The sequence below is a fragment of the Stereum hirsutum genome, assembly GCF_000264905.1.
Source record: "Stereum hirsutum FP-91666 SS1 unplaced genomic scaffold STEHIscaffold_16, whole genome shotgun sequence".
Taxonomy (NCBI): Eukaryota; Fungi; Basidiomycota; class Agaricomycetes; order Russulales; family Stereaceae; genus Stereum; species Stereum hirsutum.
Window position 1 is genome coordinate 1,337,798 of NW_006763146.1, and position 23,529 is coordinate 1,361,326.

The 23,529-nt window shown below is 52.0% G+C and overlaps 10 protein-coding genes across 10 annotated transcripts; 3 read left to right on the forward strand and 7 right to left on the reverse strand.

Moving 5' to 3' along the window:
• Positions 1-49: 49 nt before the first annotated feature.
• On the reverse strand, positions 50-2,917 carry STEHIDRAFT_171726 (acetyl-CoA synthetase-like protein). The gene is made up of 14 exons (XM_007309031.1): positions 2,483-2,917; positions 2,324-2,408; positions 1,907-2,244; positions 1,826-1,856; positions 1,683-1,758; positions 1,578-1,607; positions 1,290-1,497; positions 1,134-1,231; positions 1,063-1,072; positions 831-998; positions 657-772; positions 579-595; positions 309-518; positions 50-218 (listed from the first exon to the last, which is right to left on the reverse strand). The coding sequence occupies exons 1-14, from the start codon at positions 2,872-2,874 to the stop codon at positions 75-77; spliced, it is 1,923 nt and encodes a 640-aa protein (XP_007309093.1). The 5' UTR covers positions 2,875-2,917; the 3' UTR covers positions 50-74.
• A 351-nt stretch (positions 2,918-3,268) lies between these two features.
• On the reverse strand, positions 3,269-5,202 carry STEHIDRAFT_124942 (uncharacterized protein). The gene is made up of 6 exons (XM_007309032.1): positions 5,068-5,202; positions 4,973-4,993; positions 4,380-4,881; positions 4,122-4,311; positions 3,489-4,061; positions 3,269-3,424 (listed from the first exon to the last, which is right to left on the reverse strand). The coding sequence occupies exons 1-6, from the start codon at positions 5,149-5,151 to the stop codon at positions 3,370-3,372; spliced, it is 1,425 nt and encodes a 474-aa protein (XP_007309094.1). The 5' UTR covers positions 5,152-5,202; the 3' UTR covers positions 3,269-3,369.
• A 136-nt stretch (positions 5,203-5,338) lies between these two features.
• On the reverse strand, positions 5,339-6,296 carry STEHIDRAFT_85616 (ribosomal protein L16). Its single transcript, XM_007309033.1, has 4 exons — positions 5,941-6,296; positions 5,824-5,879; positions 5,695-5,762; positions 5,339-5,636 (listed from the first exon to the last, which is right to left on the reverse strand). Exons 1-4 carry the CDS (start codon positions 6,289-6,291, stop codon positions 5,488-5,490), a joined length of 624 nt encoding a protein of 207 aa, XP_007309095.1. The 5' UTR covers positions 6,292-6,296; the 3' UTR covers positions 5,339-5,487.
• Positions 6,297-6,773: 477 nt separating this feature from the next.
• STEHIDRAFT_65429 (PRP3-domain-containing protein) lies at positions 6,774-7,783 on the reverse strand (the record flags this gene model as incomplete). Its single annotated transcript, XM_007308670.1, has 4 exons — positions 6,774-7,019; positions 7,084-7,166; positions 7,215-7,542; positions 7,595-7,783. The coding sequence occupies 4 exons, from the start codon at positions 7,781-7,783 to the stop codon at positions 6,774-6,776; spliced, it is 846 nt and encodes a 281-aa protein (XP_007308732.1).
• Positions 7,784-7,853: 70 nt separating this feature from the next.
• On the forward strand, positions 7,854-8,688 carry STEHIDRAFT_161505 (Pre-mRNA-splicing factor 3; the record flags this gene model as incomplete). The annotated part of the gene is made up of 2 exons (XM_007309034.1): positions 7,854-8,152; positions 8,214-8,688. The coding sequence occupies 2 exons, from the start codon at positions 7,854-7,856 to the stop codon at positions 8,686-8,688; spliced, it is 774 nt and encodes a 257-aa protein (XP_007309096.1).
• A 248-nt stretch (positions 8,689-8,936) lies between these two features.
• Positions 8,937-10,446, forward strand: STEHIDRAFT_124944 (SURF4-domain-containing protein). The gene is made up of 5 exons (XM_007309035.1): positions 8,937-9,289; positions 9,356-9,410; positions 9,480-9,721; positions 9,849-10,114; positions 10,188-10,446. The coding sequence occupies exons 1-5, from the start codon at positions 8,988-8,990 to the stop codon at positions 10,265-10,267; spliced, it is 945 nt and encodes a 314-aa protein (XP_007309097.1). The 5' UTR covers positions 8,937-8,987; the 3' UTR covers positions 10,268-10,446.
• A 344-nt stretch (positions 10,447-10,790) lies between these two features.
• Positions 10,791-11,697, reverse strand: STEHIDRAFT_171730 (uncharacterized protein). Its single transcript, XM_007309036.1, has 3 exons — positions 11,620-11,697; positions 11,443-11,561; positions 10,791-11,373 (listed from the first exon to the last, which is right to left on the reverse strand). The coding sequence occupies exons 1-3, from the start codon at positions 11,669-11,671 to the stop codon at positions 11,095-11,097; spliced, it is 450 nt and encodes a 149-aa protein (XP_007309098.1). The 5' UTR covers positions 11,672-11,697; the 3' UTR covers positions 10,791-11,094.
• A 946-nt stretch (positions 11,698-12,643) lies between these two features.
• STEHIDRAFT_171731 (DNA glycosylase) lies at positions 12,644-14,785 on the reverse strand (the record flags this gene model as incomplete). The annotated part of the gene is made up of 8 exons (XM_007309037.1): positions 14,383-14,785; positions 14,255-14,331; positions 14,170-14,191; positions 13,894-14,109; positions 13,583-13,825; positions 13,316-13,529; positions 12,763-13,240; positions 12,644-12,710 (listed from the first exon to the last, which is right to left on the reverse strand). The coding sequence occupies exons 1-8, from the start codon at positions 14,728-14,730 to the stop codon at positions 12,644-12,646; spliced, it is 1,665 nt and encodes a 554-aa protein (XP_007309099.1). The 5' UTR covers positions 14,731-14,785.
• Positions 14,786-16,103: 1,318 nt separating this feature from the next.
• STEHIDRAFT_85624 (aldolase) lies at positions 16,104-17,882 on the reverse strand. Its single transcript, XM_007309038.1, has 7 exons — positions 17,593-17,882; positions 17,383-17,528; positions 17,162-17,325; positions 16,967-17,105; positions 16,855-16,873; positions 16,589-16,793; positions 16,104-16,526 (listed from the first exon to the last, which is right to left on the reverse strand). Exons 1-7 carry the CDS (start codon positions 17,848-17,850, stop codon positions 16,342-16,344), a joined length of 1,116 nt encoding a protein of 371 aa, XP_007309100.1. The 5' UTR covers positions 17,851-17,882; the 3' UTR covers positions 16,104-16,341.
• A 267-nt stretch (positions 17,883-18,149) lies between these two features.
• STEHIDRAFT_149818 (uncharacterized protein) lies at positions 18,150-22,454 on the forward strand. Its single transcript, XM_007309039.1, has 5 exons — positions 18,150-18,312; positions 18,369-20,453; positions 20,525-20,674; positions 20,738-21,336; positions 21,394-22,454. The coding sequence occupies exons 1-5, from the start codon at positions 18,241-18,243 to the stop codon at positions 22,334-22,336; spliced, it is 3,849 nt and encodes a 1,282-aa protein (XP_007309101.1). The 5' UTR covers positions 18,150-18,240; the 3' UTR covers positions 22,337-22,454.
• The last annotated feature ends 1,075 nt before the right edge of the window (positions 22,455-23,529 follow it).

Below are 23,529 nucleotides of genomic sequence, written 5' to 3' on the forward strand. Positions count from 1 at the left end.
CGACATTTCAGACAGGATAGAGCAAAAGCATCTAATTCGTCTACATACAAGCACACGCACATCGGACACACTCTTCAAGGAACCATCCCCACACCGTTTTTCGCCATGGCCTTGCTCCAATCTCTTAGAATATGTTTCTGAACCTTCCCACTCGCGGTCTTCGGTAGTTCGCCCGGTGTACCGTCTTCGCCCACAAACCACACCCATGCCGGAGAATTCTGAGACGCAAAGAGTTAATACCGTGGCCAGTGATGGAGACTATAAAGCCTTTTGACGACAGCTAAGAATACTTAAGCTTGACGGCTCACCTGAGGGTTCATTCCGTCCCACACCACCCTCTTGGCCTCCCCTTTCGTCATCTTTGCACCGTCTCTTAGAACAATCCATGCTCCGACAGCTTCGCCCAATGTCGCGTGAGGAACTGAAACCACGGCAGCTTCTACGATGGATGGATGACTGGTGAGTACGTTCTCGATCTGCACAGGGAATAGATTCTCTCCCCCGCGTATAATAATGTCCTAGGAGAGCAATCATGGATGAGGTTCACAAGGCACTCATAGGATTCAAACGAGATTAACCTTTATCCTTCCAACAACTATGGAGTCGAAAATAACTTCAGCGGAGGAGACATAGTCACAGTTCGAATTCCTACGCACTGCTGAGATACCCCTCTTCGTCCATAATGGCTTCATCACCAGTATGCATGTAGACCTGGTCGTCTTCCGGATCCCTCTTCATGACACTATTTGTCTGCGCTTCGTCACCCCAGTATCTACATGTAAAGGCTTTCAGGTATATCCGCACAGAGGCCAGTTAGTGAAGTAGCTCACCCTTTTTGCACGAGATAACCCGCTACAAGCAATTCGCCAGGCGTCCCGACAGGAACAACCTGGCCTTCCATGTCGACAACCTTCGCCTTTACGTGTGGGCGCACTTGGCCTACTGTCTCTACGCGCTTTATGACAGGATCCTTCACCGTTGTTTGGAATGAGACCGGGCTGGGAGGCGCAAATATGAAGTTAATTATGTTCTCGTGAAACGACTAGTCATGGTGAGATTAACCTCGTCTCCGCTGGAAGAAGGTATAACCAAGATAAGTGTTAGTACAGATAAAATTCTAATAAACACTCAACTCATGCCATATGCAATTGTCAGATCCCTCAGGTTCATCTTGCTCATGAGTTGATTCATGAGTTCGATAGGTATCGGAGAACCCGCAGCTATACCCGTTCTGCATTGCGTGTCAGCACTTGTTCATCGGAAACGGTATTCCAGGGAATCGAAAACACCTCAGGCCACTGAAATCCATAGTGCGTCCCTCCTGCCTGCGCTTCTCGATTTCCTTCAGCACGCCGATGAAATGTGTTGGTACTCCATGTAATGCCGTACATCGGAGATTGGACACTGCGTCAACTATCGACGGTGGATGAAATATTTCCGAAGGGTAGACTATGCAGGCACCGTGGGCCCAGGCAGCGAGATTCCCCAATATGAGGCGTGTGGGACGGGTAGAAGTGCAGTTTGGACAGGTTAATCATCGGTTGCACCAGATATATTTGCGCACAGATGAGACTTATCAAAGCAATGGAATAAAGGCGGAACGTTACCTAACGAGAGTGAGTAAACAAATGGAGTCAGTTTGGTAGTTCCAGTTATAGTGTACCAAAAGGATCAGGGCTTACAGACAACATCTCTGTCGGTGAGATCCATGGCGCTGCCGATGGATATGCCATTGTTTATCAAGTTATAGTGGGTAAGCTATGATCGGGCAACAATCGTAAACATCGACATAGAATACGAATCGTGAGGTGAAACTTGTACTCACTGAAACGGCCTTGGGCATCCCCGTCGTTCCGCTGTGATATTCGCCTGAGTCGAGAATCATCAAGAAGGACACGCAAGCTACCTTGTGTACTGCATATTCATGATGTCGTCCTTCTGTAATGTTGATTCCACTTCCTTTACTGTCTTCTCTTCCTTTCCCTTCTCCCGCCACACTAGAATTTCTCGGAAATCTGCCGCGCAGCGCACGTCGCTCATAATATCTTGAAATGCTTTGTAGTCTCCGGTATTATCGACTAGAACGATGTGCTTCAAATCCGGAAGCTGTTCTTCTTGGATATTTCCAGGTTCCCGAGTCCGAAGGGATGGCATGACTTCTGTCAGGAGCTTAAGATAGGAAGATGTACGTATCTGTGGGACAAGAAAAAGATGGCTCACGCCGACGAGGCGCAGAGTGTTGATCTATAAAGAACGAATTATATTTTCAACGGGAGAGACGCCGCAAACCTCGAAGAAGGCGTAAAAAAAGCGGGCAACTTACCAATTCGTGTACACGATACGCCGGGTTGATGGTGACCAATATTGCACCAATTTTGGCACAAGCCCACTGCAGCATAGCGTACGCACTGACCGTAGGGCGACCAATAAATCAGCCCCTCTGGCTCAGCCGCGTTTGATGAAGTCATGAGAGCTGACACACCTGTTGTTCCCCATTACTACGGCAACTCTATCCCCCTTCTTCACCCCTAGGCCGACAAGTCCTCTCGCCAAGGCAGCCACATTGTTGTCGAACTCCTCGAAATCCCAGGCCAGATACCCATGGCTGTCATCAGCTAATCCCAGGTTTCGTGAAACAGGGCCACCGTGGGGCCTGGGGCGTTCACGAGGGCATTGGAGGGCAGGACGGTCCGCACGTTTCTCTAGAATTTCTTCGGCGAAGTATCGAGGAAGAGTACGGGTGTCGAGGGGAGGTTCTGAGGGACCTTGCACAGCGGACAGACCATTGGTGGGACGCGTAGAGAGCTGTCTGAGAATACGCTGTCCGGCTGAAAGGCGACGAGCAGGGCCAGTCCTCAACTTTGCTAGTTGCATGGTAGTTGATGGTTGCAGTTTCAAAGGAGCTGACAGCGCTAGCGTCGTTCGCAACCCCAGACAGTGTAATTAGCCGTTCGCAAGATCACTTATAAGGAGCACGGGACGTCATGAGAGCAATAGAAGGGCGTGGACATGTCAGGCGGTAGTGGGAATGGCGGTGTGGGCATTACGATTCAGAAACTTGAGCCTTGTCCAAATCCGACGCACGGAATCATCAGGTCGTAGTAAGAGAAAGCAAAAGGAGACAAGATTTCAACGTTCTTCACGTTCGGGCACGTAATACATGGTCCAATGGAAGGGTATGGAAGAAGGAGAGTCGCTCACGCGCGGCCGCCCGCCCTGGCAGGCGGCGCCACGTTGACCGGAGACAGCATACAATAGTCATTTGCTCACGGTTTCTCACAACGTACATTCATGTATACAACATCTAGCGAACAAGTTGGGTAACCACAGACCATTCGCCGTATCAGATTTGCCCAATCATGAATCCTATCATAACGTCATTCCCTCCACCGTACCCCCCCGCATCGCTCGTCGTTGAACTAATCTAATTGTCCCGGACGCGTTGAGTTAGTTCTATTGGTGCAAGTGAAGAGCGCAATGAAACCGACTTCTCAAATAAATCCAGCGGTCGTTCTCGTAGACTTTCCGTGCCGAAATTCTCAACCTGCATCGCACCCTCGCCAGCACTGGCTTGACCATGGGTCTTTCCGCCGACCCAATGTCGCTGAGCGTTCCCGTTCTCGTCTTCGTAACCCTCGATCGGTACCCAGCAGCTGAGAGGACTCGTCCCGCTTTCGTATAAGCCTTGAGCAACATAGAGCAGCAAGCCGTCAGACACGATAGTGGTGTTGCGAGAGACCACCGTCCCTGTGGACATGTTGGTGTCGACGTCCATGCCGTCATTAAGCTCCTGTACTGGAGAAGGAATAGTTATGGGAATGGAAACGGCTTGACGGGCGGCTGGGATGATGTTCGTAGCAAGCGTTTGATAGGTCGTGCTGGAGTAGTAGGGTATCGGACGAAAGTTTATAGGATAGGGAAATTGATATCCAGGGATTTGTGATTGTGATGTTGGTAATGGAGCGTTGGATGAGGCCAAGGGAGAGGCTGGGGGTGGAGCGATGGCAGTAGGCGGTTGTGGCGGTGGAAGTTCAGAAAGCCGAGTGTCTCGCCACCAGAAACTATCACAGCTAGTGAGACTCACAGTCGATCAGGATGAGGAACTGAAAAAGTTGGCCGACCGGAATGAGGTCTCGCAGTCCGCAACATCTTGTCCTTTCCATTGAAGAACGTCCAGTACATGAACTATCCCATTGTCTTTCCAGTTTGCGTCCAGGATGCAGTCGAGGATAGTGTCGGAAGGGAGCAGCGATGGGAACCGTGGCATGAGAGGACGTCCTAACACACGAGAACGCAGAGTTGTATTCGGTACTGTGGCACCGATGTAATGGGATCCTTGAGATACACGTATGATGCAGAGGCAATAATACAGCACTCACCAAGTCCAACAGTCCCGCTTCCCTGATGCGCGACTGCAAGACAGCGTTTACCCTTCGGCACAGGCGCTACGGCCACCCAACCCTCCTCCAAATCCTCTGGCAAGCCATCGACACTTTCGTCCGCTGAAAGAATCCCCGACACCATGCTACCACCCGTGTGACTTCCTACATCGCGCATCTCCAACAGTTCTGCATACATGCACTTGTCCGCCCACGGACTGATCTTCCGCGCCTTGCCCTTCCCAGCCTTTTGACGTGATCTGGTCTTGCCATGTCGCTTCTTGCCCTTCTCCTGCGCCGAGAATGAGGTCGGGAGAGCTTGATCCGTGGATGTGGGTGCGGCAGCTTGGTCTTGAAGAAGTGGTGCGAGGTGGCCCACACCTTCTCTGAGTATCGTGTCCTCTGTGATCTGCGGGTGTTCGTCTTCTTCGTCGGAGTCACCGAGAGATAAACCAGCGAAGAGGTCTACATGTCGTTCGGATTCTACACGTTTCGCTCGTCTCTGTGATAAGACGGCAAGAAGGAGATATTGTGTCGGGGTGCGCCACGAGTTCAGTAGGTTGTAATTAAAGATCATGAAACAATAAACGCACGCGTTTCTGGTCTTCGAGGGCCTACCAAACGATGCCCATGATGGAAGATGTCAGTACGGGAGAAAGATATGGAGGCTAGGCTGAACGCGACGCACCTTGTTCCGTCGCACTTGTTGGGACAGGCTTTTGTCCTTTGGAGGTTGTTTGAATGATGCCTTACGATCGGTAAGGGTAGACATGTATCGTAGAGATTTACTGTTGTCGAAAACTCAGTCAGATCCGAGCAGCACAAAAGTCGGATTGATGAGTGGGACAGAAGAGCAAGTCGAGGTCAGGTCCAGGTTCATCCGTGATAGCCTCGAGGCAAACTGTGGCGTGCAAGCCAGTTGGATGCGACCCCAAACAAGTAGACCGTTTGTTGTAATAAATATATACATGGTCACACATTCACCGCACAAGTTCTTTTGTGTGCATATGCGAATGAGCAGACACAAGAAAGAACATGCGTGGTAGATTGGGGTGACGAGCACGCTTGCTACTACACGCTGAGCAAATAATCAAGCAACTACAGTAGGTTATGATTGTGAACCCGGGTGGACCTCAGGCTTGGATGAATCGGTCGAAGGAGTCTCAGGCGCAACAAGTATACTGCCTAACCGTGGAAGGCTTTTCCGGCTGATGAATTCCATGGTGGTAGGCAGTTTGGACGCCGCCTGCCGAAGGGCTACAGGACAGTGAGATGTCAGTCAAAAGAAAAGCACAAGATGAAAATGAAGCTATACCTTCACGCGCCAGCTCCTCACGAATGGGTACGCCTCCTACTTCGAAGATGACACGTCCGGTGGGGACACTGGAAACATTTATATATGGTCAGGACAAAGATCTGACTTAGGTGGCGGAAGAGGACTGACCGGGTGGCCCAGTACTCGAATGTCCCCTTTCCTTTACCCATACGCGTCTCGTTTCCCTAGATGATCGTATCCCATGAGCAAACTCGCTGTCTGACCCTGATGTGAGGGTATGCGCACCTTGATGGCCACGGGAACATCGGGGAACACCCTCAGATATACTTTGGAGCCTTTGATGACCTTCATCTTCCTCAGCAATACATCCTGCGCCGTCGAGAGCTGCTTCGCCGACAATCTAACACCAAGGCCCTTTATCCGGATGCCCCATTCACCAAACGCGAGCGTAGTGCCCTTGATGGATCCACCGATGTTGATAGGGATTACGCCTTTGTGCCGTCTGAGATAGCGAGGGTCGACATTTTTGGGGGCAAGGTCCGCACGGCCACGGACGAGAGATGGCTGTCGCTGTTGAACAAGACGACGGGCGGCCTGGCCAAGTGTTGAGCGGGTGGAGGAGAGGAAGGAGAACATGAGAGGGATGAGAGCGATTACGTAAGGAAACCGCGCCTCTTTCGCTCTCGCGTGAGCGCGTCGTCCGCAACAGTCAAGCTTGCACCTCGCCACCACTCTCGACGACGACCGCGACTCGATAGTCGGTGACAATGAGCGACAGAAAGCGGCCCTTTGAGGGCAATGGGGACTCATCTTCTGCGAAGAAGGCACGAAGGTCTGTTTCACTCTTCTTGTAGCCATCATCTCCGCTGACGTTGTACCTCACAGTGACATCGCCGTGAGTACCCTTCCCTTCATCCGCTCTCAAGGTGAATATCCTTGCTACCACTCTTTCTGACGTCGCCTCTATAACCTCTTTCCTTCCTTCCAGACTCCCCCTAATGGTCTTGGTGGTCCGTCAGGTGTAAGTGGACTTATTGACTTTGTGGTCGATCCTATGCTCTAACAGGTCGTAATGTATAGGTTTCCAAGGAGGCGTCAGCCCCAGCCACGGAAAAACTTTAAGAATGGAATGCAGCACGGAAGGCATGGAGACGTACCTTTTTCGTCAACATTAGAGGCTTGGCCTCGATGCTGTTCTTATCGCTAGGGGCAACAATTGGAATTGGATGCTGGATATATATGGTGATAGGCGAGCTCTCCGTTCGAATATTTAACTGCCCGATATCCAAGTTGGAAACGTCATCGTAGTGCTTGTTGGGTAACAAAGCGACGTCCCACCATTCTGCATCAGGTGGCGCCTCGCGCTGAAGTGAGATGTTCCTCTATTAGGACAAGCCAGCGAAAGAAACAAGAACTGAACAAACGTACTCGTATATTCTTCTCCAAAGTATCGAACTCCGTGTCCAAGCCAGCCTTCCTCGCGCTTTCCGCGATCCTCTGCTTCAACGCCTCTAGCTGCGCGTCCTGTCTCATCTGGTTCGCGACAGCCACATACTTACCCTTCGGATTGAATTTCATACTCCTCCCCACCCTCTCCCTCGGTGCACCCTCAAAGCCCGTATCTGTGGCCGCAGCTGCAGCAGCGTAGGGATTCTCTTTGGGAGTAGACGGGAGTGTGGGTGTCGGTGCGGGAGACGGCGAGGGTGCGTTTCGTGTGTTCGCACGGATGGAGGCGAATTTCGGCTGCATGGGCTTATAACGGTCCTTTTTGGACTGTGGCGCAGGGACGCTAGTGTCGAGCAAAAGAGGATGTGCAGTCATCTTGAGCCCAGCACCTTGCTGCGACGGTTCCACGGGCTTGTTTTTCTTCCCGGTTTGCGGCATGGACTAGAGCGCAAGTGAGTAAGACCAAGTGAGTAGGGTAGATGGTATTACGCACCATGTACGGGTTGTCCTTGATCGCGAGCTTGCGCTGAGCCTCAGTGACCTTATTCCTCGCTTCGGCGATCTTCCTGGCAAGGTCATCGGAGAGGCCTGCAGCTGGCGCCGGGGCGCGCGATGGTGGAGCGGCGACAGAAGTGGCAGTGGGTTGTTGAGCAAAGATGGCCGGTCCTCCAGGTTTCTTCATGGCCGCAATCTTAGCAGCGACCTCTGCGCGCTTCTGGGCGATGAGTTGTCTGCTCTAGGAACGGAAGAAGATGCGCAAGAGGCGTCGTCAGGCTGAACTGCAAGACAAACGCGATCGCATCCGGATGGGTCTCATACCTCCGGACCCCCCGAAAGTTCGCCTGGCAAACTTAATGAAAGTGCTCACCTCGGATGCTGTGCAGGATCCTACGCGGGTAGAGGCTCGTGTTCGACGCGAGGTTGCAATGCGCAAACACGGTCACGAGAAAATGAATGCGGAGAGGAAGTTGACGGACGATCAGAGGAGGGAGAAGGTGGAAACGAAGAAAGTAGAGGAAGAGAAGAAGGGTATCTATGGTGCTGTTTTCAAGTATGTTGCTGAACCTTCCATTAGGAAAGCGCGACAGCGACTGATTTTTACGAACTCTTAGGGTGAAGACGCTCTCCGACCCCGCCCACCGTTTCAAGGTTCGCAAGAATGCCGAGCAGATGAACCTCACAGGCGTGGTAATCTTCCACCCAACTTTCTCTATGGTGTACGTTGAGGGAGCTGCCAAGTTCGTGCGCAACTACACGCGACTCCTGACGCATCGTATCGCATGGACGGAGGCCGCTCGAGCTCGAGGTACTGAGGACGTTGTTCTGGACGGCGACAATGTAGAAGCGTCCGCCGCAGGCCCCTCCGCTGTGGAAGACACGAAGAAGACGGATGACCCGGAGGTGTCGTTGGTAGATAACCGGTGTGACATGGTATGGGAGGGGCAGTTGAGGGACAGGGCGTTCACGAACTTTAGGCCGAAGACGTGTCCTACGGATGCATCGGCCAGGGAGGTTCTCGGGACGAAGCTGGCGGGATATTGGGACATGGCGAAGAACTTTAAGCCAGAGGACGAGTTCTCGATCTGAGTCTGTGGGCTGTATCATGTTAGAGTATTAGTCATGCAGCTATACACCTACATGTTCTTGGCCATGTTTTGAGCCTTGATGCCTGGTATCAAGGTCTGATGTGAGCACTGAAAAAGCGAGGCTATGACAGAATGTGGCCCTGCAGGTGATGTGGCGGTTGGAAGACCAGATGGGAACGGAGTTCGCACGGAAGCATACGAGTGGCTGCCACGTACTTCAGCTCCGTCAACACCACCACCGTCCCTCGCTCGGCCTCTGGCACCTCTCCTTCCTTTGCTTTTCTATCTGTTGCACTCGCCATGACTTCACGCATCAGCATTGCACGCCCAAACACTGGCGGTTACAGCCCAGAAATGCGCTCTGACCCGCACGGCATGGGCAACACACGCTCCCCCGCTGGATACAGGGCAGCCGACCCAGACGACCCGCTCGAGAAGGTTCGCGTCTACGCGAGCATGGTCGAGGAAAACGTCGAGATTTACTCGCAACCACTCAAACCACACCTCCCCGCCATTGGCAGGTTCATGATCATTGTCACCTTCCTCGAGGACGCTCTGAGGATCATCACTCAGTGGAGTGACCAGATCTGGTACCTCCAGAGGTATGTCGCAGAAACAGGCTCAAAGGTTTGTTGTTACTGACCATTTACTTCACTTCGCTCTTCCAGACACAGACATTTCCCCTGGGGCCTCTCCCATACTTTCCTCCTTTTGAACGTCATAGTAAGTCGGGGCCGATTTATTCCCGCCTACTTGTTTGACGCGCCTGTCGCTCACATCCCACGTCTTCAGGTCATGCTCGTTGCTTCGGGAGCGGTCGTCACAAAACGGCACACTGAATATGCGTGCGCTGGGCTTCTCGGCGTGGTCATCACACAAGGCTTCGGCTACGGTCTCATCTTTGACCTCAACTTCTTCCTTCGTAACCTCTCCGTCATTGGCGGCCTCTTCATGGTCTTCTCCGACTCGATGATCACCCGCAAGAAACTATTCGCTGGTCTTCCTTCCATGAGCGAGAACGACCGCAAGAAATAGTCAGTTTCTCATTCGCTCCTTTCTGTTTCCCATCACTTCTTTCACAGACCTTCAGCCTTTCCCCGTCCTATTCTTGCACCCGAATCCGCTGTTTCGGCCTCAGGCACTGACGCTCATTTGTGACAGCTTCCTCCTTGCCGGACGTGTTCTCCTCATTTTCCTCTTCATCGGTTTCATCATCCAAGGCAAATGGTCCATCGGCCGCGCCTTCGTATCCCTCATCGGTCTCGTCGCCTGCGTCATGGTTGCCATTGGCTTCAAGGCCAAGTGGTCCGCTTCATTCCTCGTCATACTGCTCAGCATCTTCAATGTCGCCGTCAACAACTGGTGGAGCGTCAATTCCGCTCACCCCGCCAGGGACTTCTTGAAGTACGACTTCTTCCAGACACTATGTACGTCTTTCGCCTCGGTTGCACACATCGACATCTTGTTTTACTCATTTCGACTTTGCCTTTGGTCGCGCAGCGATCGTTGGCGGTCTGATTCTTCTCGTGAACATGGGCCCCGGAGGCTTGTCAGTGGACGAAAAGAAGAAGAACTTCTAAAAGGGTTCGTTCACATATCCAGAGAGAAAATATTATTCACAAGCTTTTGGCGCTTGAGTAATTCGCATAGGGTGAAGGCGATGTTTTGAGGAGCCGTCTGCCGGACGTTTGACATATTCGTTTTGTTTGTTTTTATCTCGTTTCGTGGATCTCTCTGATGCAATGTATACTGTCCTTCGGCGGTGAACAATCACGCTCGAAAGAGTCGATGGAGGCAAACACCCTACGTCGCAGGGAAAATGTTAAGTATGCCTGTGGCGATGTGGCAATGTGGAGGTGGGAATTTGAAGATGACAAGTGTCTAATTTGATTTTCTACGAAAAAGCAACAGCAAACCGCGTAGAGACCAGCTCTACGAGTGCCTGGTTTGGATGGATACTAATAGTACAGACAGATACGCGCATCTACTTCCGCCTTTATAATCGTACAACTCCTGGAAGACGCATTAGAGCTTGATGGCAGTACACGATCGATTATAGAAAACAACGGGATCCGTGGGTAGACTGGGGTGGTTAGGGTGGGGTATGTAAAGCTACAGCATTCCTGGATCTAAGTCGGCATTCGACAGTCCCTATATGTACGAATAATCTTTATCCGTCGGAGCGCGAAACAGAGAGGGTCCGTTCGTCACCAATAGTCCTAGTAGTACTGTAGTGAAAGGGCTGATGATCGAGAAGTTGGATGTCTGTAGGTGGGGAAGGATGCGGGCGCAGAAACAGGAAGGTCGGGAATTCGGGGTACACTCGTTCTACAACAGGTCTGGACAGACTTCTTTGTGCTTGACGCTCGCAATACTACGAACGAAATCGAGGAGAGGGCCTCGGAGCTTAGAAGAAGGATAGAAGGACAGACAAGCTAGCACCAGTGAGCCCAAAAACGAAGAGATTGATGATGGAGGGTGTGGACGCAGACACGCTCGATGCACTGGTGGACTCGGACAGCACCTGGCATTCCGGAGTGGAGCATGAGGTATCGTTATCGGATGTGGAAGTCGAGACAGGAGCGACTGAGGATGATGTGACGCTCGGGTCGTCGATGATAGTAGAGGCAGAGCCGGTGTCAGAGATGGTGGACGTGGCAGCCACAGGTTGAATGTCGTGGTTTGCCTTTTCGGGAACAAACAAAACAGGGTGATTAGTCTTCGAAAATCTCTCGACAGTGTAGTGAATGCTTACCGGGTCCTCGACGATCCTGCAGGTGGTGAAACACATTCTCCTTCCGATCGCTATTGACATTCGCTGCCAAGTCATACCCGCATGGGGTGGCAAGGCAGCGGTTGATGCAAAGCCAGCGACTAAAGAACCAAAGGCTCATCAGCAACAAAAAGAATGCAACGTCAAAGGCCGACTTACACTGTAGAAACAAGATTACGAGAAAGAGTGCGGAGGTGAAACGCGGACGCATCACGAAAAAGGGTTACAAAAGGGGGGGTGGAGAGAAAGCGAAAGAGTGGTTGAGTGTGCTTGGGCCGCTGAGGAAAAAGGAAGAGGGACGAGGCAAGGCCCTCCTTTATACCGTATGCGGGTGAGAACTTTGCCCAGGACACGCCAATTAGAGGTCGATCGGGCAATGGAGAAAAGAACCGAGACCGACAAATGAACATTGTAGACTTTCGAGGAGATACTCGAAACGAAACCGCCCGTTCTCACCGACGACCATCCAGGCCTGCCTGCGGAGGGAATTCCGGAGCCCTAGTAAGGCAAGATGCCAGCCATATTGGTAGATACTTGGGCCACAAATGGGTGACGCGACAAACGCCTGTCCCAAAACGGAAGGTTGAAAAGCAACGCTTTGCCGACCACGCCCTGTGTTCTTTGTGACGCATCGGGTAACTCGTCGTTTCTAAGGGGGATTTTACCGGGCCCAGAGCCGCGACTCTCAAAAAAGCCAAACAGGCACCCACAAGCGTGTGCAATGTCATAATACAGGCGCTACATACACTCATGACAGCCGAAGTGCCTGAGGAGTAAGGACAAAGTCAGTCAGGAACACCACACATTGCATCGATGTAAATTAAGCTGTCGAGAGTTCCACCAAGAAGGTTGGCGTGTGAATGTGTGACGATCCGCCGGGAGACATCCAAACACGCCAGGAAATAAAGAGTGAATATTGCAGCACCACACGGCAGAGAACGAGCTCTTCCATCGAGCCGCGTAGGGACAAGGTTTTTGACTATTTTCCAGGGAGGTGGGCATTGTGATGCAGATGAGGAAGCGAAGAACGATAGCCAGATAAAACGCCGAACACGATTCGAAGCTCGTATGGAATCGTCGAGGCACGCTGCCATTCCCCGTGTATGAAAAGCCCTGGCTGCCCTGGTGGACGACGTCGTATACTCAGGCTGGAGCTTTGAACGTGTGGCTGTTTCAAATACCCCTAGTTGCCCACGTCGCTCCATAGAGACCTAACGAGCTTCCAGATCTTCAAGACTCCTGTGCCGATGCTAAAGTCGATGTGAGGTGACGGTCAGCCGACAGTACAGAAAGTGGACATACTTTGACCCTTCAACGTCTTCCAACGGCACCCACATCGCCATCACGGACTTCTCACCATCACCACCCTTCTGTTCCTGCGCACCATCTAGCCTCGGGGCCACATACTCTTTCGAACTACTCGACTTGGTGGTCGCTTTCGGTTTACGCAAGTTTTTCTTCGATAGCCCTTCTACAGGCACCGGCAAACGTTCTTCAAGCTCGGGGGGAGTCGATTCTCCACCTTCAAGAACGACCCACTGAACACGATATGTCTTGCGAATATGTGAGAAGACGTGAACAACATCCCCGGCGGGCGTGATTTGCACAACCATAGATGTGACTGGATCAGATGGAGCGACTACGGCTTCGGCAAGAGAATGGGGCGGAGCCTTCAAGAGTGTAGCCAACAACCTCGCAGGGACGTTCTTGATCTCCGATGGAGACATTGTTGCATCAATGTTAGACAGAGTTGGAAACTCGTGAAGTCCACCGAGAAGCCCTATAAGCAAGTCGTAATATGAATATAAGCGCCTTATATTCGACTAAGGGCACAAGGGAAAAGGAGGTAGTTTACCTCCTTCGGGACGTCGTATGAGGAGGAAGAAACGACTGTGTTTGTTCCTCCATTCCACGACGTTGACTATATCTTGTTCTTCACGTTGCTTCTTGCGTTCTATCTTCATCGGGTATGAGGTCACATCAGGCCCCAATTGGTCTTGTCCCCAAGATGATACAGGCTCGCAGAGAGTACAAAGGTCCTCAATATCCAGAGTGCTCGCATCTGGCACCTAGCCATCACAGTCTTGAGCGAAACTCCCGGTTACAACAGCGATGAACTGACCTTGTTAGCCGCCTGATAGGCCGTACACCAAGGTTGCACTGGACAGTCACCGCAGGTTGGGTTTCTCGGTTTACACACAGTACTACCCAACTCAATAAGAGCCTGGTTGACGTCACCAGGACAAAGAGCGCCACGGACCATAGCCTCAGCTCCTGCCCATAGAAGGTCGAGCGTTGCTTTACTCTTCGGAGGGGCATGGAGAGCAAGCACACGGCTTAAAAGACGATTCACATTCCCGTCTAGCTAAGAATTAGGGGTTGGAGCATAGAAGGTATCAGTCCGAGAGTGCGTGTACGAGCGAAATATCTTACCACGGGTACTTGTTCATTGTACGCTATGGAACAGATCGCACCGGCACTGTAGCGACCAATGCCGGGTATTTTGGATTCCATATCTTTGGCTTTGTCCGGGAGTCGTCCATCCAGCTCTAAGACAGCCTTTTTAGCACCTGCGAGTAAACGAGCAGCTCTAGAGTAGTATCCCAACCCGGTCCATAGACTATTGACGGTGTCTATATCGGAGGCAGCCTGTATTAAACGACCATGCTCATTAGACAAGACCCGGTGATTCCGTAGAGGAGCGCATACTAGGTCCTTGATTGTGGGAAATCTGTCCTTATTTAAATCGAATCAACATCTTTGGAAGATACGGATTCAAGCACCATGTTCTCACCGCTGCATCCAACGGTTGTAATATGGGATAACCGTAACGACTTGTGTCTGCTGTAGCATAATCTCAGATATCCAGACCTGCAATCGTTAGCATAAATGCGAAAAAGTCCGGTTTGACATCATAAATACCTCGTAAGCCCTTTGTGCTCGCTCTTCGAGGCCCAAACTCGCATCATATGGCTTGCGCCAAGGCATACCACGAGTATCCCGAACGCCATCGTACCAGGCCGTCAACGCACGTCGAATATCGTTGGAGGATGAGATGGTGTGAAGTGTCCGAGAGTGAGGCCTTGCTTTCGATAATGACGGGGTGTCTTCTGGTCCAAGTGGCTCAGTGTCGCCCGCGTTGGCAGCCAAGCGTTTACTTGACTTTCGAGCAATGTTCGGCTTGCTACGTTTTCCAGTACTATTCTGAGGTATATACTCTCCCTCAGAGTCGGATGAGGTATCTGAGTGCTGTCGTTTCCGACGAGGCATGGTTACTCTGACTTGGACTAAAGGGGTCGCAGCTAACGACCGAGATGGAATGAAAGGGTGTAGCAACTAAACAAGATATAGTGATAGCTTTTGCTATAGTTAGCAGAGGTCCATGGAGTAGCCGGCGATACACTCACTTGGCAACGATGTATTCGCACTTTGAGTCGCTAGTACTGTTTCAGGCAACGTTTGTTCGCGAGACAAAGTCCACGTCTCAATTATTCAACCGTGGGACTTATTTTCAGACTCCGAACCGACATTATGCGCTGCGTCCAAATTGTGTCGTTCTGCAAAGCCTGCTCCCACTACGATCTCACGTACTTTTCGATTCAACGTGCCTTACAGATTCCACTTGTGCTCCTCTTGTGCTGGTCGCGGTTTGAAGGTCTGCCAATGGCACGGCCGTGGGCCCTACTTAAACGAAGCTCGCTCACCAGGCTGCAGCCCAATATAATGTAGCGGCGCTTAGCGTACACCACTGTCTTGGGCTACTACTTTGTGTTGAGTACTATGGCGGAATGCGTTTCCGCGGCACGACAGAAAGACTGGCGTAGTACTTATCTCTGGCCCTACTGCTCTGCTCAAAAAGGATCTCGATACCTCCAATAGAACAGTCGATACCGGTGATCAAGGTGAGCTATGCTTGCGCTTCCAGGCAGTTCTGACATAGCGTTCCTCTCTGCTTTGCTGTCGATGACATATCCTCGTGCGCGTCTGTCACGGTCAGTCGTGATCGGTGGTCTTCTGTATCAGCACGTCAAAAGCTCACAATGGGTAATGCTCGCCGTTTTGATCCGTTTGATGTAGTCGGTGTTCCGACAGTGCTGGTGCTATAGTATCGCTCGACGAGCTACTACATATGTCTAGCAGGTAAGGCTATCTGTTTTTGATAAAGTGAGTGATTTGAATCCCGTGTAACACGATCTAGCTCTCCAGTTGATACCGTGGTGACGAGTACCTCTCGATCACGCTTTCAAGCTCAGCCGTGTCTTGGTCTGCCGTATGTCCACGACACTGATACCCACAAAAGCCTCGTCAGGGTTTATGTCAGCGCCGGATCCACCTCGTCTCTCGCCTCCGTACTTCCATCTGAGGTGGCCTCCAGCTCAATCCCCGTACCGGTCTTGACAGGAGCGCCAGGTGCAGCGAACACGCCCGGCGAAGCTCTTGATACTATAGCACTGAAGACGAGCACGATCAATATTATCGATCGATCGAACGTGCACTGGACGGACGAAGCGTACAGCTTGAGTGTGCTGAGAATAGGTGTGAGGATAAGGCGTTTTGAAAGCAAGTACAGGGTGAAAAAGGTATAGGAAACGAGGACTGGTTGGATGTTTAGCCACGGAGTTTGAACACGCGTAATACGAACCCGATTTGAAGTTGCCTCCAATTAATGCCTGTTCTGCACTGATGTGGAGGGAATCCACCGCAATAAGCTGTACATTTGTCTAGCCGCCGTGTAATCTCGAACAAAGAAGCGCGACGTAAACTCCACGGTCCGAACCTCAGATATTTTCATGGCTCAGGAGAGCAGGCGAGCAATCCACAGTGATGTCGTACAACTTTCCCCAGACTTTTTCAATCTATATACAGCAACATCCCTTGACTTCACGCCTTCGTCAGCTCCGCCTTGATGATTTCCCTCAGCTTACTTTCCATTTCGCCGAAAATTTTCAGCGCATCGGCCAGCTTCCGGGTACTTTCAGCGTCGACCGCGAGCGCTTCGCGGAGGGGAGCGGCAGATGAAGCCAGGTAGTCCGGGAAAGAGGAAGTGCTCGATACTCGGTCCTTGGCTACATAAAAATATATCTTTGAGTACGTGATACCCGGTGATTGACCATTGAATTATTCGTACTCGAACCGTCTGCTGTCTCAGCGGACGCGGGTGGGGCGGATAACTCGACCGAGGGGCGCTGGGTTTCAGGTTCTTGAGCTTCCGGGGTCAAGGTAACTTGTGCGGCTGATTCAGACGGAGATGGAGCGGGTAGGGCGGCGAGTTGGTCGAGGACTGAGCCGGAGAGGGTGAGGTGGTCGGGATGAAGTGAAGCAAGCGCGGAGACCTGAGAAGACGATAAGCCAGTTTACTGTTACAGTGTGAACGGTTGAAGATGGCCTGCATACCTCAGCAGCGGTGACGATACTGTGTGATAAAGGATATCATTTTAGAATTTAGACACAGCATAGAGAGTATGGTCGGTTTATGGCTTCTGAAAGTTTCTGGAACGGGACTGACCTGGCAGGCATCACTAGAGTCTTCGACCCGATGCGTTTGTACGTCTCGACGATGTCATAAATGACGATAGCCATTGGATGTTCGGACGCAGTGTCTTTGTATTCACGCCACAAAGAAGGCTCAAAATGTACGCGGAGCTCTATGGGCGGAGTTAGATTCCTTCGTTGAATGCCAAACGAATGAAAGGACACCGACCGTTGAAGTATGGTGCAACATAAAGACAGCCAGCCTGTGAGGCGGCCACAGCTTGTGGGACAGAGAAGAGACAAGTGGCGAGAGTCCTTATACCGATCTTCTCAAGGTACTGACACGCGACAATCGACTCAGGAGTCGACGGAATTTTGATACATACTCTAGATCTTTATTCAGGGTTGTTAGTACACCGACGGTAATTGTGACGATGAAGGTCGAAGCACTTGGGAATCCCATTCGCCTCATAGATAGAAACCAAGCGCTTAGCATGCGCGACAGTCTTCTCAGTATCATAGGCAAAGGCAGGCGACGTTTGGGCATGCACGCTCCCGGTGAGGTAAGGATATACGGTCGTGGCCAACAGTACTGTCTATTTGAAAAACGGCTTATTATCGTACACGAATATATCTGAGGACAAGGCAGAGAGGGCATACAAAGTGATCGATGATGTTGTCGACAAGGTGGTCATCGATAGCTTGCGCATTTTCCGTACGACCGCTGTCGATGGCCTTGAGAAGAAGGGCTTTCTGCTCAGGCCTAGTCGCCTCGCCGTGTACGATGGCTTGATTAGAGGTCATGTCGCAGAATTTGACTGTACCGTCTGTGTGGCGAGCGGCGACGGCAGAGTCATTTGAATCCACGTCTACGACGACGCGGCTGCGAATATCGGCGAGGAGAGTGGTGGCAGACATGGGAGGGTGGAATGCGGGGAAGGAGTGGGTGTGGGGTTAAAAGCAAAAGCTGGGGTATATAAGAGCCCCTGAGGCTGCAGGGCCCTCGAGGGCCACTGGGAGTGAAGGCCTCTCAAAAGACCGACGCTGGACGCGTTGCGATCGATATTGATTAGCGCGGACCGGGAGACCGTGGTCACGTGAGCGCGTTTGAGCTCGTTCGTCGGAATCGTGTTCGCCGCGCCTTCTTCGTTCACTTCACAGATGCCTCCACATCCTATGCAAGATGATACAGGCTCCAATACACGCCACCGCAGTCGAAACTCCAAGTCCGTCAGACCACAGCAGACACCCGAAGACGTCTTCTCGTCCGGCCTCTTTACCCCAGAGAATTCTCAGACCCTGCTCGAGATGGACGCCGCGAAGACCCTGATTAGCCCGCCACCAGAAGATAGTATCAGACCCAGTGGGAGCAGGCAATCAGTCCGTCATGCGCAGTTACTTTCGTCCTGGCATACGCTTAACCTCACCTTCCTCAGGTCATTAGATACAGCCCTGAGCCGGGCTTGGACTCGAATGAGCACTCTACCTCGGTGACCTCATCTCCACATGGCAGCTCTACATCTGGGTCTGGGAAGCGGAAACGACTCAACGTCCCCACTCTTGATTCCGCCATCTCCACCGGTAGATCTCCCAGCGATACCTATATATCAGATATAACTGTCGAGAACACACCTAATCCGAAACCTCGCAAGCAAACAAGAACAATCGTTGACAGAGGTGTACTCTCTTCACCTACTCGCGCACGCGCCCCTTCTCCCCATCCGCGATACCAGATGCCACGCCACGAAAACTCACCGACACGTTCACGGATAGGCTCGAAGTCGCCCACCAAACGTTTTCCTCAGACATCAAATGAACTAAACTCTGGACCAGACTACCCGCATCCAAGCCATGATCTTATGCGACAGCACTCACCCAGCCGTGCTCGCTCATCTACTCCGGCTCCCACATACGAGTACCCTAAAGAACGTTTCACCCCACCACGGGAGATCATCATGACCCCGGTTTCTGCCCGCACGTTTTGTCCGAAAGTGCCCAAGTCAAGCAAACGAAAAACGGTGACGCGCAAATCCGCCGCAGGGACGAAAGTCCTAAAATTACAGATCAAACAAGAACCTCCAGACATCGACCTCACCAAACCTGCGCCCCCACCCTCGCCCACGGACGATCCGATCTTGTTGCATGGAAGGCCAATTATGAGGAGATCTAAGGAGAAAGAGCCTCTGAAGGAGAACATCAGCTCAAGGGATACGCCGGTGTTGGAGTCCTCTCCCGTTGGGCCAACGAACGCCAGGTCGCCCTCACCTACGTTCGAAATGAATCAGAGCCTGGACTTTTCTCTCCACCAAGAGTCGGACGATGACGAGCTGCCCAGTCCAGGACCGATTTTCGATTTCTCCACGGGTGTTGATGGCGATGATGGGTCCAGCTCTGACGAGGGGGAGGGACGGATTGACGAGGTGGAGGGAGAGGGAGAGTTCACAGGGAGATATACCATCATGTCTGTCCCGACGAAGATGGATCCACCTACGAGCACTACCAAGTGGAGGATGGAGACATGGGGTCGGCCTATCAGTCCCTTTCCAGGGAAGAAGGGGAGGGGGCGCAGAGTTTCATTCGCTGATGAGGTCGAGGAGGAGCAGGAAGAGGGTGAGAACCAAGACGACGAACAATCAGAACAGGTGCACGGGCATGACGAAGCAGATGCGGACATTATGGACGATTCAGAAGTTGAAGTCAGCCTGACGAGCGAAGTAGACCTGGATCCCGATGATGAGCGGATTATGGAAGAAAAGCATGAAGACAATGCTCCGCCTGTGAGGAATCAGGACCTGGAGAAGTCCGATACAGACGAACAGATGGACGATTCTATGTCGATTGGGCAGGACTCGTTAAACAAAGAAGATGGTCCCCAAAGTCACTCATCATTGCTCGGTCCTTCTTCCGACGACTACAAGGACGAGGTTGAAGCCGCGCCACACCTATCCGAAAGCGAGCCCAACCATTATGCTGACGAGGGCCCATCTTTGGAGGCAAACGATCTCTCGAGCGACTTCGAGCCCCTCACTTCGCGGCAGAACGAAGGTGATGACCATTTCGAACAGGAAGACTCCATTGAACACGATCATCGCGAACTTCACGGTATACATATACCTCAAGATGGCGTTCAATCGCAGGTGGACGGCAACGAGGTCGTTTTATCCCGGAGCGCCTCCTTCGATTCAGGCCACGAAGATGTGAACCTCAGCTTTTCTGAGCCTACGGACAACCGCGGGCCTGGAGACACTTCCTTCGGCGACAAATCTTATGTCTCGCAACCTGCTGAAGAGTCCCAAAGCTTCGAAACACATGACATTTTATCCCGGCAAGAAAGACAGTCGTCACCGGGCCATGAAGACGATTTATATCAGACCAAGCATGACGTTTCTTCGCCAGGCTGGTCTGCGCGTGAGGGGTCAGTGGATGAGGAGGAGGATGAGGAAGAGGCGTCTGTGGACAGAGAGCTATCGGTGGACCCCCTGTATGATCACCCCGCTCACGAAGAACATCGGTCAACACAGGTATTTCGTTTCTCTTCCCTTTGCTCGTATATGATGGATTTTGACATTCAAACTCCCGTGCCGATGATCAGTCGCCAGGGATTCAGGGTTCGCAAGATGAAATCTATGACATGGACGATTTCACTTCTGATGAAAGTGGCGACGAGGGCGACGCAAGTATTGTGAAGATCGTCAGCGACGATCCCCGGGCAGCCGCTCGAGCCGCTGCTATCCTTAAATTGGTGTGTCGTTATTATATGACTTTCATGGTCTTGCGCTAATTCCAACGCCCTCAATGGTCATAGCACGATTATGACATGATCCAGAAGGCGAAGAGAAGCGGACAGCGCCACTCATCTGTCGATAGTCTTCTCAAGAGTGCACGTCGGGCGGACGTTGCAGGCTCCGGTATCGTCAAGGCACTCTCTCCTCAGCAGGCGAAGAAAGTACGTTGGAGCACGATGGGTGGTGTCATCAATGGACGGGTCGTGATGCCAGACAGCCCGTCCATGACGCTTCCTGAACTACTTCACGAGGCAGAGGTCAGTTTGACTACTGCCCGCGCGGAGGACAGCCCGTCCAGCAAAGCTGGCTACAGTACGCCCAGGGCGCTGAAGACTTCTTGGCGAAGAGACCCGTTCCTTACACCGGCCCCTTCTGGTCTTCGTGCGCGACCAACATGGGCTGAGACATCGCTCTATATCGACACAGCTGGGCCAAGAGATTGGATGAAGAACGACTGGAAGCTACTGGACGCCTGCTTCACGGATGAGAGGCTTGCGTCGGGGAGAAACGGTGCTATGGCGGATGCTGGTACCGTGGATTTGGAGGAGGTTATCAAGCGATTCGTGACTTTGATGGGCGGAGAGGACGCTATTAGGCGTATGGGCGCATCGTGGACAAAGTTCGTTCGTTCTGTTTCTTTTTCAATCGAGCAGAGAGACTTATTCCCATCATATAGGGATGGTCTGTTCGCACGCGCAAAGGCTTTACAGAAGAAGCAGAATACTGGACAGGTAGCGCCCCCGACACCAGTTGGATTACGATCAAACAGTAGGGTTTCGACCCCCATCGTCCCAGATTTCACGCCTCTAGCTTCGCGACGATCTTTCTTTGGGTCAGAGGGTCGACCGCCACTGCCGTCTGCGTTCGTATTTGGTCAGGCGGACCCAAGTCGAGGCAAACTCCCTGCGATGCTTCACGCTCCGCAATACTCTCATCTCATGGAGGAGACTGTTTCCATCGCCAACACATCCCCCACCAACGCTATCGCTTCCGTGTCATCTGGCTCTGCCTCTATATCAACTGATGAGGGAGCATCGAGCGAGACGGCATCTCCACCCTCGTCGCTTGTCTCCGAAGAACCATCGACATTGGACACAGTGCCGCAGCCGTCACCTGGCCTTCGGAACCGAATGAAGACCTACTTCATGTCTTACCTTCCAACCCTAGCTAAACCGAAACCTGGTGCCAAAACGCTGAAACCTCAGGAGGAGCGTCGTCCTGGTCTGCCTCTCCCGCCGCCGGAAATCCTTGAGAAGCCGCGTGGACCGGTCCACACACCTATCAGCAAACCGATTCCAAAGCCCGCCCACCCGAAGTCATTGGTCAACCTCCAGCCATCCCGAATCCCGCGCTTGCAGGTTCGGCACAAGCAGGAACCAAAGCGATTAGTAGAGCTGCGCCCCGTCTCGCCGCCGATTGAACACACTCAACCGGTAGCAAGGACATCTCAGGCCAGGAGGAGTAGTGGTTCCAGCGTGAAGGATTTAGTGCGAAGTTTCGAGGAGATCGAGAGTGAGAAATCGATGGAAATGGGGAGACCGAGGTCGCAGGCATCTTTGCGCGGTTCTTATAGACCTTCCGCCGATGTAGGAAGCGTGCTGCCTATGTGGACGCCGTGATTTCTTGTCTATCTATGGATTTGAGGTTACATATGTTATATCATATACCAATACTTGTTACTATGTACAGTAGACTCTAACATCATTTATCTCGTCAAATCGTGTAGTCCTCTCGTTAAATTACCTATATTATATTACTCTTCGGAAAACGCACCGCACGCCACACGTGCCACATCAGGAATTCGTCAGATCAGCGTCTCTCACTCTCTCACTCTTACCACCACTGTCCAGCGAAACAATGTCTCTTCTCAACGATCCAGAGTATGTCCTCACGACAACAATAAAAGTCAAGAGGCTGATCAACTCTTAGATTTCTCATCCATAATCTGCGCCTGAACTACCTCCGCAATGTCGATGATCCTTATGGCGCTCGCCTCATATCTTTGAACCCTTCGTTCTCCTCCAACCCATACATAGCCGCTGCTTCTTTAGCAGACCTTGAACGCTGGCCTGAACTTGCTGCTCCGTCTAGTCCACCCCTCTCCGAAGATGAGACCGAACAACTTCGTTCACGCAATGTAACCGGTTTCCCTGGCGCGACTGGGCTGAAGTACACTCAGACGATCTTAGGGCCCTCGAGGACTGGTTTCATGGGAATGAGGGTCGGAGACAGACGTTCTACAACGGCCAGACGTTCTGCCAGGTTCTCAACCCATCCACGCACCCGAAAGGACAATCCAGCTGCGGATGATTCCATCACAGCAACCTCAGCTCCATTACCATCCCAAGGAAAGACCGCTCGAGAGACTTCGCCCCCTTTATCTAATTCCGTAGGGACAACCGCGGTCTCCGTTGATACACAATCACAGGATGAGGAGTTTTCATCTGGCGATGAGTCTTCTGTCGCTGACGATGAAGAGGACTTCGACGATGGTGTGGAGTTGGACGATGGTTTGGATCTAGACGAAGATGACTTTGACTCGTGAGTCGGATTTCTTCTTACAACTAGGTTTTGTTGACAAATTGAAGTTGAGTAGTCAATCTCGTTTGAGTGCGGTTCACGAAGACCGAACCACTGAAGGAGCATCATCTCTCGATAAACCCATTGAAGGATATTTTGAGATGGTGACGCCTCCGGTCAAATCCAATGATGAGAAGCCGCCGACAACAAGCGACAGGTCTGTTGAGAGTTCTCGCTCGGCCAATACTGTGGAGCCCACTCCAGCTGAGAGCTTTTTCGCCCGCGAAGAGGT